This window comes from Lutjanus erythropterus, chromosome 11 (genome assembly GCF_056507025.1).
Source record: "Lutjanus erythropterus isolate fLutEry1 chromosome 11, fLutEry1.hap2, whole genome shotgun sequence".
Lineage (NCBI taxonomy): Eukaryota > Metazoa > Chordata > Actinopteri > Lutjaniformes > Lutjanidae > Lutjanus > Lutjanus erythropterus.
In genome coordinates, this window is record NC_139327.1 from 40,372,634 (window position 1) to 40,388,081 (window position 15,448).

General features: G+C 43.0%; 1 protein-coding gene across 1 annotated transcript in view; it reads left to right on the forward strand.

Moving 5' to 3' along the window:
• nup98 (nucleoporin 98 and 96 precursor) overlaps positions 1-15,448 on the forward strand; it is a 29,454-nt gene that overhangs the window by 10,885 nt on the left and 3,121 nt on the right. Inside the window, exons 12-31 of the mRNA XM_084730199.1 lie at positions 493-636; positions 1,163-1,296; positions 1,396-1,583; positions 1,796-1,912; positions 2,491-2,680; positions 3,378-3,477; positions 4,315-4,428; positions 4,689-4,827; positions 4,956-5,133; positions 5,405-5,566; positions 7,599-7,838; positions 7,936-8,065; positions 8,456-8,715; positions 9,581-9,765; positions 10,355-10,620; positions 12,140-12,415; positions 12,694-12,851; positions 13,168-13,308; positions 14,181-14,335; positions 14,590-14,811. Coding sequence (XP_084586325.1) covers positions 493-636; positions 1,163-1,296; positions 1,396-1,583; positions 1,796-1,912; positions 2,491-2,680; positions 3,378-3,477; positions 4,315-4,428; positions 4,689-4,827; positions 4,956-5,133; positions 5,405-5,566; positions 7,599-7,838; positions 7,936-8,065; positions 8,456-8,715; positions 9,581-9,765; positions 10,355-10,620; positions 12,140-12,415; positions 12,694-12,851; positions 13,168-13,308; positions 14,181-14,335; positions 14,590-14,811 — 3,499 coding nt within the window. The remainder of the gene's footprint in view (positions 1-492; positions 637-1,162; positions 1,297-1,395; positions 1,584-1,795; positions 1,913-2,490; positions 2,681-3,377; positions 3,478-4,314; positions 4,429-4,688; positions 4,828-4,955; positions 5,134-5,404; positions 5,567-7,598; positions 7,839-7,935; positions 8,066-8,455; positions 8,716-9,580; positions 9,766-10,354; positions 10,621-12,139; positions 12,416-12,693; positions 12,852-13,167; positions 13,309-14,180; positions 14,336-14,589; positions 14,812-15,448) is intronic.

Consider the following 15,448-nt stretch of genomic DNA (forward strand, 5'->3'; position numbering starts at 1 on the left):
GATGTTTTTACATTTTATGGACTAATGGATGATTAAGTAATCGTTTCACCGACTTCTTTTCATTATTTTGTACATTTTATAATGAACACTCAACGAGGAATGTGGACAAAACTAGACACATAAAACACAACAAAAATGGCAGCAAGTCTCTGTATCTGTCCCGTCATGTTTAAATTCAATAAAGAACAATAACAAAAGGTAACTAAGCAAATATTCAAATGAGCAAACAAATTGAACTCTAATAAAACTATCTGCCTTTATTAATATTTAATAATTATTGTTAGTGATTGTGCAGTGAAATATTGTTTAGTGATGTAAAACAGAAGAGCAGCAAATCTTCACAACAGAGAACCTGGAACCAGCTGAATTCTGGTGTTTTTCTTGATTAAATGAGTTTAATAATCACATAATTAATCTCCACAGTGTCAGAGTTGAGCTGTCAACCACAGACAGTCCTCTTAAATGTACTGACAGCAGGTTGTGTGTGTTCAGCAGTGGGCACCGGGCAGACGACTCTGTTTGGGAACAACCAGAACAAACTAGGCACCACGATGGGAGCGATGGGAGCGTTCGGCGCGACGGGATTCAACAGCGGAACCAGCACACTGGGCTTCGGAGCTGCACAGCAACCAGTCGGTGAGCAGCTGACTGTCTGAGCCAATCAGAAACCCTGAAAGGCTGCAGAAGTTGTGAGGAGTTCCTGATGAATCTTGTTCCTTGTTTGCATGTTTTTCAGCATTCAGAGCACTGAGGGGAAAAAAACCCATGCTCTTACATTTCTTCACCTTAATGTCACACCGTAAAATACAAAACTTTAGAATAATCCTTTCTTGTCAAGACTTTTTCATCTTGATACATTTTTTATGTTGCTTTTGTCTTGTTGCGTCTTTTTTTGTCGTATGTTTTTTTTTTTAATGTTTTCGTCTTGTTATGGTCTGAAAACAAAGTGTTTTCATTTGTCACACTTTGATGAAGCAGCTGATGTCAATTTAATCTCCAACCAGTAAAACCAGTTGATATTTTAAAAGAGTCCCTGTTCACCCATCAAATCAAACATCATAACTCTGTTTCCTGTTCACTGCAGCTTCAGTGTTTGACTTCTCTCTTCTCTCAGACAGGTGGAGTTTACGCTTTTTTTTGTTTCTTCTTCTTTCTTCTCCAGCTCTCACTGATCCGAACGCGGCGGCTGCCCAGCAGGCCATGCTTCAGCAGCAGCTCAGCGTTTTGGCGTATTCGCCATACGGAGACTCGCCGCTGTTCAGAAACCAGCTTTCAGACCCCAAGAAGAAAGAGGAGGTGATACAACCGCAGTGTGGCGCTGCATTATTCACCATGTTTCTGTCTATAGTTTTGTACATTTATGCTGATTTATGATTTAATCACAACTTCTGACAGCGTTTGAAACCGACCAATCCGACGGCTCAGAAGGCTCTGACCACTCCCACTCACTACAAGCTGACCCCTCGACCTGCCACCAGGGTCCGCCCTAAAGCGCTGACGTCGTCGGGGGCTTCCAAGTCGCAGCTCTTCGACGGCCTGGATGATGACGAGCCCTCGCTCACCAACGGAGCCTTCATACCCAGGTAGGTACCAGTCTGATCACCATAGCAACAGCGTCAGAAAAGATGTTGAGTGTGAAAGAGCTTTGTGAGATCAGCTGGTAAACAGCATGCTCACCTGCAGCAGGTGAAGCTTCAGTTAAAAAAAAAAATAATAAAGTTTTATCATTTCAAATAAAATGAGATAAACTTTAACAAAAATAAAAGCAAATTGTGTTTGTGTGTTTTGTCTGCAGGAAGAGCATCAAGAAACTGGTACTGAAGAACCTGAACAGCAGTCAGTACAGCAGTCCAATCAGCAAAGAGACAGACGACCTCGCTTCACCTTCAGAGTATCCACAGAACGGACACAGGTCTGAACACACACACACACACACTCACACACTCTCTGTCATTCTTGTACGGGGGTTTTCGTCAGTGATGAGAGGATGAAGCCTTGTGAAGAGTCTGGGCTTCAAACACAGCAGCAGCACAGTGACACCTGCTGGTATGTAGAAGTCATTGCAAATGAAGCTCTCATGAACAGTCAAAGTCCAAGAATCCTGAGCGTTCATGTTAAATCTGTAATATGTCCTGCTGCTGCGGGAGGACAGAGCGCTCACTGCTTCACTTCCAGCACTTGTGTGGAGCAGTTGCCCTGCTGTGATAAGTCACATCCAGTTTATTTAGCACCTTTTAAAACATGGAGGGAGATTTAAAAACAGAATTGACCAACAGTTGACTTGCCCACAGCTGTTTTTATTCTAACTTTCTTGTGCATTTTTGACACTTCATTCTTTCATTGTATTGCTCCACAAGTCTTTATTAAATGGCACCATAATGGATTAATCAAAATGTTTGTTGATCGTTTCTGTAACACTTTGGATTCTGTGATGATGTTTTAGTGATGTCGTGCTCTCTCTCCTCTCCTCCCTCGTTTTCCCATCTGCAGTCATCTGGAGGAGGACGAGGAGCAGAGGGAGGTGCCGGGCCCCAGCAGCCGGGCCGACGATGACCCGGAGGTCACCCAGTTCTACGTCAACCCCATCGCCAAGCCGATCCCGCAGGGCCGCGTCCAGACCAGCCTGCAGGACACCATCAGTGACCTCAACATGCACAAACCGGCCAGGAACGGACTGGAGGTCAGTGGACACAGATCGGATCTGGACGGTTTTGATCATATGGTTCTTAAAGCACGCAGTTTGATGAGCAGAGACGATGACTGTTGATGTCATCTTTGTAAATGTTCTGTTCAGTGTTGAGATTTAAATATTCTGTTGATACAAACGAGGGCTGCATGATTTGGTAAAAAAAAAAGTCTTTTTTGACTGAAATTGTGATATGTGATACAATCAATGGAAATGATCAGTTTTACCTCACAAATGTCTATCAAAAACTATCAAAATCGTAATGATGTGATATTTATTGAGGTCTGAACCAAACATTAACATGTTTTCTTTCATCTGGAGAAACAGATTTTTAGACCAGTCCATCTCTGCAGCTCCACAGTCCCTCAGTAAAAAGCTGTTTTCTCATATTTTCCCCTTTTCAAAAAGTTGCGATTTGTTTGTGGTTCGGATATTACATTTGGCCATATTGTGGTTTTATTGCAGTTTATTGTGCAGCCCTAATACAAACATACAAGAATAAGAAGACCTGCAGATGCTGACGACGCGTCATTCAACCAAATAATTCAAAGGAGTCTGTTTGAATGACTGGTAGAGATGAGTGTGTGGCTCATGTTCAGTGTCGTCGGGTTATAATATATATATAATATAATGTTGGCTCCTTTGTGTGTTCATGAATTCTGATTTTTACTATGATTTTTTTTCTCCTCAGCTGAGCAGCGAGGACGTGTCAGCGTCTCTGGGGGAGGAGTCTCTGCAGGAGGAGAGAGAGGAGGAGCAGCAGGAGTCCCAACAGGCTCCTCATCCAGCAGGTCACTGTGCTAAACGCTTCAAATGAGAACTGAGTCAGAAGTATCAATTAAAATTTATATGTATGTTTGGATCCATGAGTGTTAGTGATTTGTTGACTGCAGATTGAAATGAACTAATAGATAAATCTGATCCCTCACAAACAAATGTATTGAGCTAAACAAAACTCTTAAAGAGACGGTTCAGATTATTTGAAGTCTGGTTGTATGAAGTCACAGGAAAGAGTCAGCAGCAGGTATTTTAGACACAAATAATATCAATATAAGTGTGTGCTATATTTATAATATTTGCTCCACTTTTCCTCGCTGTCAGTCAGACTTCTGACAGGTAGACAAATGTTACTCTCTCAAAACCAACCAAACTCCATTAACAAAATAAGTAATTTTACCTCACAGAACACAGGAGTTGTTGGTCTGTTGCTGCCTTCATCCGTTAGTTTGTTTGTGTTGTTGTGTGACTTGAGTGTTTTTAAGGGTTAGTTTGAATTCGCTGAAGTCGCACAATAACAAACAAATGAACAGATGGAGGTTTGGGGTTCGACCAGCAGCTCCTGTGGTCTGAGAGATGAGGTGGATCATTTTCTCTTGGTAATCATCTCTAAATGTAAACATTTCAAAACATTTAATGAATTAATAGTTTTATAACATTTTTCTGCTGTTTTCAGAAAGTAGATTATGAAAGTATTGATGAATACCACTAAAGTTCTAAACTTATTTACACACAATCAAAGACAAAATGTACTAAAACCTCCAGTCACATATTTTATTCATCTCTAAAAAGACTATTTGTCTCTGAATGGCTGCAGAATAAATGTCATATTGTTGTCTCTTGTTTTTCAGGCATCGTTCTGAACCGTGTTGGTTATTACACCATCCCCTCCATGGAGGATCTGGCTGACATGGTGGATGAAAACGGGGAGTGTGTGGTGGAAAACTTCTCAGTGGGCAGGAAAGGTAACGCCGTCCACCTGATTATTGTTATTGTTAATCTGTTCATTATTTGTTTCAACATATATTTTAGTTTTTTAAATATTCAAAATAAATTAAAATAAAATCAGCTGATTAAAGATGCAGATGAGATCGACTTCAGTTTACCAGCTGGAGGTTCTCAGCATGTGAGAAACTAACCAGCCTCAGTTGTCAGAGAGCCACTTGTTGTCATGACGCCCCGCGATGCACACGTTTTATCACTGTTTTCTGATTTGCTCTCACAGGCTACGGCTCCATCTTCTTCCCCGGCGAGGTGACTGTGACGGGACTGAACCTCGACGAAATCGTCCACTTCAGACGCAAAGAGGTCATTGTGTACCCGGACGACAAGAACAAGCCACCAGAGGGGGAGGGGCTTAACAGGTGAAGTCAGGGACTCCAGACTCAGTCTGTTGTGGGGGAATGATTCTTACTGGTCAGCTGGTGACTGGTCGTCTGTAGCGGCCCAGTTTCACGTTGGTTATCTGTTTCCTGTCCTGATCCCGTCATAGGCGAGCGGAGGTGACTCTGGATGGCGTCTGGCCGAACGATAAGACGACCTGCACTCAGATCAGGAGCCCCGAGCGTCTGACCGAGATGAACTACGAGGGTCGCCTGGAGAAAGCTTCACGCAAACAGGGAGCCCGTTTCCTGGAGTACAGACCTGAGACCGGATCCTGGGTGTTCGAGGTCAGTTCCTGCTGCACTCACACGTTCTGATTTACATCCCAATCAATAAATCGTTGTTCTAGTCCAGTACTGCCCCCCCCCCCATCTGTTTATGAGTCACGTTGACAGGAAGTCAAACCTGGAACCAGGTGGATGCTGGGAAAACGATGAAGTTAAAGTCAAAAGTTAATTAAATTCAGATGTTTCTGTTCAGCAGCCGAGATCTCATCGTTCCGTCACCTCGAGCTCTGTGCTGCTCAGGTGTAACTGACTCCTCCTCCTCCTCTCTCAGGTGGCCCATTTCTCCAAATATGGCCTCCAGGACTCTGATGAAGAGGAGGACGTCCCGCCCAAAACTGACCCCAAGAAGCTGAAGACGATGATGTCACTTCCTCCCTCCAGGCTGCAGCAGCAGCTTCCCCCCTCCCAGCAGCAGGTGGCGCCACAGGCTCAGGTAGAGCAGCCTGCAGCCATCAACACTCTTCATCATCATCCTCCTCCTCCTCCTCACTGACACAGCTGAGATGATTAAAGGAGCATTTCACTCTAACTTGTGCTTGTATCAGCTGTTTGTTCCAGCTGGCCGTTTTTGTTTCTGAGTCAGAGAAAGTTTCATCTGCTTTCTTCAGTCAGCTGAAGCTCTTCGTCCTTTTTAACAACAATCAATATTTACTCCGTTTCAAGCTCTATACTAATCCCAAAGCAAACATGTTGAGTTTTCAGACCCTGAAGCCTCTGAAGTGTTTATAACACAGAAGTTAATAAAGTTGAGCTTTTCTTAAGAGCATCAACTGATAATTGTTAGTTTTGTATTGATCAGTGATGAGAAATAAGAGATTTTGAATGTTGCTGTTTCTGATGAAGTTCAGTTTGTTCTTTGGTCTTTTTAAATTAATCTAATCTCTGTCACAACATCAAGTAACACAACCGTGAACCTTTTTCAGAACGACATACTAACAAGGGCGAGTTTATCTTCAGTAGGGGCGCTGAACTATTGTTAGCTGGCTGGTAGTTGGTTTAAGAACGTTACTTATGAGTTTGGTTTTATTTCTGTTTTTTAAGGCTAGTCTTATGACCTGTTGTCTACATGGCAAACATTTATTACGGCTTTTTAAATAATGGTGGTCGCTGGTGCTGCATTGGCTCATCACTCAAGGTTCCTCTTGTGCTGACGGAGAACGTGATCTCATGTAGGAGCTGAAAATATCAAAATGGCGTTGTAAGAACTACAATTGACCCTTCGGTAAGCCACGCCTCTGAATAGCAACTGTCCAATCATAGGTTAGCAACGGTAACTAGGGCTGTCAAGCTTTGCATATGTTGAAGGTGTGCAGGAGGCTCTGAGAAGAGCGACACTCGACATTTCATGTCGTCTTTTTGTTATCTCTCAAAAATGTGAAACAAGCAATAAGAGTGGTGAACGGATTCAACTCAAATACTTAAATAAATTGAAAATAAAATACAGTGCTTTTCAAAATAAAATACAGTGCTTTTCAAAGTAATATGCAGTGCTTTTCAGACTGTTCACATTTACTGGGCAAAATAAGAAAACAACTGCTGACAGTGTGTTTTTTTTTTGTTTGTTTGTTTCTTAGTTCTTCACTAATTCATCATAATGATCAGGATAAAGGCTCTTAAGATGGAGTCAGTTAAATTTATAGTGTTGAAGGGATGTGATTGGCTCCTTGTCACATGACCAACACTGAGCAATCCGCTGAGCAAACAGACACTGATCCATTTAGACTTCTGTACACTCAAACAGTGCTTCAGTATTGATAGATGTGCAGATATTATTGTGCTTTTCAGCAGCTTCAGCTTTTACTTGAGCACCTCTCTCTCTCTCTCTCTCTCTCTCTCTCTCTCTCTCTCTCTCTCTCTCTCTCTCTCTCTCTCTCTCTCTCTCTCTCTCTCTCTCTCTCTCTCTCTCTCTCTCTCTCTCTCTCTCTCTCTCTCTCTCTCTCTCTCTCTCTCTCTCACACACTCACACAGGGTGATATTCAGGAAATTGATCAGATGTTTTATGTTGAGGTTTGTGTTGGTGTTATTGTATTTGTTTTAATGAACTTCTTATGTTTTGTGACAAACAGCAGCTTAAAGTTTATATTGTGATCAACATCAGAAACTTGAAAGTCAAATTTCTGCAGCGAGGAAACATTTTAGACTCTAACCTGCTTTAAGATGTGTGACATTGTACTAATTCTCATATGATGCAATTAATGAGAGAAAATAATAAAGTTAATGAAGAAGAAAAGTTGATCTTTGGTCTATAAAGTTTGTGTGACGATCAGTTTGTCTCTGTGGAGATAAATCATTAAAAGCTCTGTTGATCAGAGGATTTAATGGTTACATCAAACTTTGTGCAGTGAAGTTTTGTCTTCAGTCATGATGTCACAGTGTGGTACTGAGCAGGAACACTTTTCTGATAAATGTTTTAATTTTTAGTTTTTTAATGTCGTGGAAACAACAAATGTTCTGTGTGTCTTCAGTCCACGGTTGTCGTGGATCTTCCGGGCAGCGTGGCAGAGCTGGACAGCGACATGGCCGACATCACCCAGAGCTTCCCGACAGAGAGCATGCTGGGAGGAGAGGAGGACGGCGAGCTGCCGGTGGGGGACATGGACACATCAGGCGTGAAGCTCGGAGGTTTGATCTCTGTGGAGCATGACGGCGTCTCTGCGTCCAGCCACATCGCGTCCTCGCTGGGCATCAACCCGCACACCCTGCAGGTAGAGCCGCCACCTTTGTTCACAGACAGGAAGTGCATCACTTCATCGGACCCCTGCCAGGATAAAAGCGCTGAATCTTGTCCTGTTTTGTCGGCAGATCATGAAGGCGTCGCTGTTCGCTGAGGACGAGGAGGAGAGCGACATGTTCCAGGATCACACAACAATGAAAACAACCGACGTCTCGTCTCCTCGCATCGTCCTGCCGGGAGCTCAGAGTCGACCTTCTGGTACAAAACACAAACCTCAGTCCAGTTTAGGGTTGCAAATTTTGAAAATGCTACACAATCAATTTATTGATTAAACATTAATAAGATACGTAACATGTTGTTTCTTGCTTACTTTTTTCTTTGTCATTTTTCTTGGCTCCTTCAGACATTATTGCCATTTCTAGACTATTGATTAATTATTTACATGTTTTTATTGATTAAATTCTTCACTGCGATCTGTGGTCAATCATATTTTCATTTTAATAAGAGGATAAACTCCTTGAGATGCATGTTTTCATGGAGGACGTTAATGTCCTTACTCCACTTTGTTTTCTTCATTTTTGATGATCTTTATTTTCACAGAGAGCTGAACTCTGATTGGTTATCTGTGTCGTCTCTCTGTCTCCTCAGTGGGCGGTCTCCTTCAGGCCCGTTTCACCTCCGGCCTCCTCTCTCAGCTGTCAGATTCTCCCCGCGCTCCTCTTCTTCCTCCTCCTCTGTCTCGGGGGTCTCCAGCGGCCGTCGAACCCCCGCGGCCGTTACACTGGGCGGTGCCCAGCCCCTCCTCCTTCATGCTGCCCCCCCGAGCTCCGGAGCCTTCCATCAGGACGGTCGGCGTCCGGCGGCTGGGCGGCCCCATCCCCCTCAAAGAGTCTGTCACTCGGGGGAAGGTTGGTTCTCCATCTGTTCTTCATCTTATCATTTGTAGGGTTTGACGATCGTTCCTATTCTCATATCGTCCAGTCGTGTTACAATAATTACAAAGAGAGCTGCGTCTCACTTCAACAGGAAAATTACAGCATCAGACATCAAATGTTAATTTATGTTTCTAATTTGAAGTTGGATTGATTTTTAAATGTTCAAAATAAATCATATCAAACTAAAACTATAAACTGGCAATCACCAACATAAGAGACGCATTACAAACACAGCCCAGCTCTGGACTGAGGCATTATGGGAAATGCGAGCCATTGTTCGCAAAAATTCTACCACAGTTAAATTCAGCAGCAGCTAAATGCTGCTAGAATATATATGTGACTTAATTACTTCATTTGATCATTCATTCATCATTGGACAAAAATCAGTCCGCCGAGGTCACACAGTGGACATCAATACGTCTGTTCAGTGACATTTTATTAAGTAACAACTTCATGTTTACAGGAGAAATAAAAGACTTGACTAGAAAATATTCACGTTTAAGAAGTTGAAATCAGAGACTTTGTTTATTAAAAATGATTCAAACTGATGAATCGATTAATTTGTCCTGTCATTATAAAAATAGTTCCAGACATGGGGACCATCAAGACATACGTCCATGTCCAATTTTTCAAGTCTTTTCTGTAACGATTATATTCATTATCGATTAATTGGTCAGTTATTTTCTCGATTAATTGTTGTTTGTTTTAAAATGTCAGAAACTGGTGAAAAATGTTGATCAAAGCTGAAGATGGTGTCTGCTTCTCCTCAGCGGAGCTCCTCACAGTGAAAAAGAAGCGTTCCTCCACAGTGATGTTCTGTGTTCTTGTTGTTCTGTAGGGGAGTTTGTTGATGGACGCCGGGCTGTTTGCGGGTCGTTCCTTTCGGGTGGGTTGGGGTCCCGGCTGGACGCTGGCTCACTGCGGCCACCAGCTGAGCTCACCGCCGGGCAAACACCTCGAAAACCAAGAAATGACATCGAAAACTGATTTCAGCTTCCTGCCAAAACCTGCCAGGAGCAAACCGTAAGACACACACACACATACACACACACACACACACACACACACACATACACACACACACACACACACACACACACACACACACACACACACACACACACACACACACACACACACACATATAAACATGGATCAGACAGCACATTACATAATATTAGTCATGCTGTGACATTTTTTCAGTTTAGAAAACACTTTTATTTGTTTTGTAAAACGATATCCCTCTTAGACTGAAAACTAAAACACCTTTTCAGGGTACCTGCAAGATCTTAAAAGTATTGAATTAAAAAATCTAAAATTAAAGCCTTAAAAGTGTTTGATTTACAAGTCAGTTCATCAGTTGTGCTCCAGATCCTTTTTATTCCTTCAAGTTCAATGTCCTCAAGCTGAGAAGCACCTGAGTTCAGCTACTTTTTGCTGGAAAATGTGCACAGAACCTGAATAAAAAAGTTCTTTACACATGAAACATGAACAGTAACAATATAAACTGTATTAAGACACAAATAAAATGAAGAAATGATCTGATTCTTCACTAACAAGATAAATCACACAGATTCACCGTGACTCTTTGCTCCTGGTTCTCCTCCTGCAGGCTGACCGAGAGCCCCTACAAGGTGGTTCTGGAGCAGCTGGAGGGTCTGGAGCCTCCAGCAGTGAAGAGCAGTGAGGAAGAGGAGGATGAAGAAGAGAGTCAGGCAGCGCTGCAGCGCCCTCTGGAGATCTGTCTGAAACACAGCACCGTCGACATCACAGACGCCGCCGCCTGCCCTCTGGTGCGACCGCAGGCCGGCGTGGCGGCGCTGCACGAATACGCCGAGTGGATCACCGAGCTGAACGAGAAGCAGGGAGACGCAGACCGTAAGAGACACGATCTGAAGACTTTACAGACTCGTGAATGTGTCTTAGAATGATAAACTATAACATGACACAGAGAGAGGCTTTATTTTTAAAATAAATATCCAAGAACATAAAATATGTTTAATTTGAAACACACTCGTGTTTGTTCAAACTTTCTGTGAGTTTTCTTTAGTGTTCAGTTTTGTTTTGTGATCTTTGTCAGAGTTTGAATAGAAAAACAATTTCCTCTTAAAACACGATCAGAGACACAGATTCTTCTGTCCTGCAGGATTTTCTCTTAATGTTCAGTTTTAATACCAACACTTGATTAAAGGGGAGATAATGACCATCTGCGTGCTGGAGCTGCATTTAACAATTAATTTGATTATCGATTAATCTGTCCATCATTTTCTCAATTAATTGATAAGTTGTTTGGTCCATAAAATGTCAGAAAATGGTGAAAAATTTCCCAAAGCTGCTCTCAAATGTCTTGTTTTGTCCACAACTCAAAGATTTTCAGTTAACTTTCAGAGAGGAGTAAAGAAACCAAAAAATAATCACATCTGAGAAGCTGAAATCAGAGAATGTGGACATTTCCAAATGATTAATCACTTATAAGAATAGTTCATTTAATAGTTGACGACTAATCGATCAGATCAAGTTCGTACAAAGTCTTGAAAGTTTGGAAAATGCTTCATTTGAAACAATGTTTTCCACGTTATAAAAACACATTATCACAATCACTGCAGGCGTCAGTTCTCTAAATTCACAATTCAGTTTTCCAATTTAAACAGTTTTTTTGTACCAACAGCTCTGCCTGTGACTGACTACCAAGTCTTGATTTGAAAAGATCAACAGATTATTGGTTTTATGTGCTGACACTGTCAAATTCTTCTTAAAAAGATTTAAATATTAAGTATGAAATAACCACCAATAAGCTACGCTGTGTGGTTTTTAAAGTGTTGTTTTTTTTTCTCCAGACACGCTGCAAGGTGCGGATGGAGAGGAAAAAAATACACAACAAAATACTAGGATGATCACTGATCCTGCCTTGAAGTTTGATTATTGAAACTGAAAGCTCATTTTGATTAATTTTTGATTTAATATTGAATTGTGACGCCTCTAACGATCACATATGAAAACCAAACATCTTTTAATACTTGAAATGATCCCGTCGTCATCAGAATTTGTTTCCACAAAGTTTTTCACATACAAATAATTTTCTGTGGCGTGTTGAAGTTGTCAAAGTAGAAACAGTATGTGATGTATTCTGACTGTGAATAAATGCAGGAGCTGTACAGCTTCATGCAGGAATGTTCACTGTGTTAATTCACTGGATTCACGGCTAAATAATTCCTCTGTTGATCCTGGAAATCAGTAATTAATAATCATGATCAAAACATAGAACGATAAATTAAATTTGGAGCTTGGTCATGTCGTATTCAGAACTCCACACATGCCACAAAAAAAGGATCCAGCAAGTTCTTTTTTGAGAAACGGGATCAGACTTTGACTCCTCCTCTCTCCCCGTCTCCTCCAGCCCTCCTGGGTTACTGGTCCGAGGTCTGGACCCTGTGTGAGGCCCTGTGGGGCCGGTTGGGCCCCGCAGACCAGGAGGCGGACGTGGAGACGCCCAGCGAGTACGAGCAGCAGCTGGAGAGGAGGCGGACCTTCTCGGCCTGGCTGTCCCGCGGTGCCACCGGCAGGGTGGAGGAGGAGGTGGCGCTGGCGGGGAAGGGGCGCCACACAGAGGCCATCTTCAGCTATCTGACGGGAAACCGCATCAGTGAGGCGTGTCGACTCGCGCAGAAGGAAGGTGAGCGTTAACAGGAGGGACACGCTGTGGACAGAAAGACGAGAGCAGGGAGCAGATTCTTCAAAGTTCTCGTCTGATCAGCAGAATTAATGAAACACATTTCAGAAAGAAATCCTGCAGAAATAAAATGTTAAAGTGAGACTCTTTAAAGCTCCAGCTGGAGCGTCTGCATGCTAACAGTGTAGTGTTTGAACTTTCTGTTTCAATACACAGACATGAGGTGGATGGACTGAAATTATTGCATTAAATGTCTTCACACTGAAACCTTTTGTCCTCAGGAGACCACCGTCTGTCGCTGCTGCTGTCCCAGGCCATGGGCTCTCAGTACTGCCGGGACCTGCTGGCCCTTCAGCTCGCCGACTGGAACCGCATGCAGACCGACTGCTACCTGCCTGAAGAACGACTTCGCATCTTCACGCTGCTCTCTGGGAAACCGGTACGATGCATTTGATGTGTTTACTGTGTTTGTGTCAGAGATCATTAACACCAAACAAAGATTCAGCTGAGAAATGAAGGATTAATGTTTATAGTCAAAACTTGAAATATTTTCTCCTTTGTTTTTTTTTTCTCTGACTGCTGAAAATGCTTCTTGAAATCATTTCTAATGGACAACAAAGACTCACTAATCACTCCGGTTGTAGCTGAGTGGTTTCAGATGAACGTTTCATCGCTGGAACACGTTTGTTGTCCAGTGAGCAGTGTTTTGTTGTCATTGTTTTGATGCTGACAGTGTCTCGTGTCTGTCCTTGCAGGTGTGGCAGTCGTCCGACTCGGTGGTGAACGTGTGCTCTGAGTTGGACTGGAAGCGCTGCGTGGCCGTCCACCTCTGGTTCATGTTGCCTCCGACCGCCTCAGTGGCAGACGCCCTCGCCAAATACGAGGCCGCCTTCCAGGTGAGCTGCTGCCCCGCCCTCTGCAGTCACATGATCTTTGTTCTTTGTTTAAGTGCTACTCATGTGACGTATCTTTGGAAGGACACAGTCACAACAGCAGGGACTAAGATTCAGGGAACTCACCTCCATCACTTCTCTGATCGATAAAAAAACAGATGAGATAAAAACCGTTTTATTATAAAGGTCCAGTTAATTCATTCCAGTAAAATATTTAGTCCAAAACATCACATGGTGATCACATGGATAAATACACACAAACTGCTGTTGCATCACTTCAAATGTCCAAATCTTCCTCCTGTTATCTTTCATAGCATGAAGACATTTCTGATGTCTTGTTGACATTTTGATTGACACCTCATTTGTAAAGACGGAGCCAATCAGAACAGATTGTGCTGATGACCGGTGCCTCTTATAACCAATGAAATCCTCAAAATAACCATGTGCAGTTTTAATTGGTGGTTTCAAGTAGGAACAAGGAAATTCTGTAAATTTAAAAGTTAGTATTGTTATCACATTTAAAACTGTGAGTAACTGCTGTGGTCTCATTGTGTTTTCCAGCCTGTACGTTGCAGTTACTACTTTAGTTACTTCACTGCTACTCTACTTCAGTGTGTGTTTTATTTATTACTCCATGACAGCAGCACTTACAGTGATTCTGTCTGTTGTGGGGAAAACTTCAGCGTTTCCATTGAAAAGAGACCAAAACCATCCATGTTCTCCAACTTTAAGTCAGCCTGGGATAAACATTTTAGGCTGGTTTTGACACAGGAGGTGTTTCATTGATTCAAGCTTCTTTTGACTTCGTCTTCTGTGTGACTCTGACCTCCTCCTGCAGTCCTCTGATCATCGTTGTGGTTGTTTCTGTCCCGCAGGGCTCATGTGAGGGTGGCAAGTACGCCTGCGCTCCCCTGCCTCCATACCTGGAGGCGGAGAAGCCGGACATGGAGGAGGACGAGGAAGAGGAGGAGGAGTCTAAACGGCCGCTGTACGACCTCTGTTTCCACCTGCTCAAACTCTACAGTGACAGGTAAACCAGCCTCATATATTATATAGATTTCATGTACAATGGAGCCTCACAGCACCGACAAAATGTGGGAAAAATGTACAAAAAACAGTCACTAATTTGAGTTTTAGTGAACTGGATAGAAAATCAGGTTTATGCAGTTTTCATTTTTCTAGCGTTAGTTTTTGAATCCACTGATTCTGATGCCTGTTTTCATGGGCTGATCAGAGCTGACAGTGATGAGTAACCTTCTGTCGTGTCTTCATGTCCTCCTGCAGACACTACAGCCTGCAGCAGCTGTTGGACCCTCTCACAGTCACCTGGGAGCGTCTGGATTACCGTCTCTGCTGGCACCTGTGGGGCGTCCTGCAGGCGCTGCACTACAGCCACCTGAGCGCCTCGCGGCAGGGACTCCTCCACGCCAGCTACGCCGCACAGCTGGAGAGCGCCGGCCTGTGGCATATGGCCATCTTCATCCTGCTGCACATCCCCGACCACACGTACGTCCATCTTCTCCGTCTACATGAAATCAAACTGGGTGAAACCCCGTTTGTTCTTTTTGTGTTTTCTTCCACCTGTTGAGTAAACGTGACAGGAACTGAAAACTGAAACTGAACTGAAAAAATAAAATTTCTAATCAGCTGCAACTTAGAAAATAAATGTTTGTTGCATCAGAAATCTTAGTTTGTTAAAGAATTAAAGAATTTCAAACTAAAATTAGTGATAGTGAGTCACTGTAGCGTCCAGACTGTCCTCAGTCCAAAAACAACACAGAGCTGGTTGTCTGACTGGGTTTGGCTCCAGAACTTGGGTCTGACCCCACCATAAATCCTGCTCAGGCACCCAGAAGAGGACAGACTGATGACTCCTCCTCCCAGTGGTCCAAAGCTCCAGTGCTGGACTTGTAAAAACCAAAACTTCCTTCAGCGCTCTGAGCTCCCAGTGTCGGTAACGTCAACTAATAGACCACTAGCCGTGTGGCTAACTGAGCTAACGGCAGCAGTTATCTGTTACTCTGGTGAAATGCTGCCCTCTATTTGTTTGGAGTCAGAAGTAAACAGGTGTCCACTTCTTACTTATTGCATCTGTCATCATGTCATAATTGAGTAAAATTAACATTTAACCATGAGGAGTGTA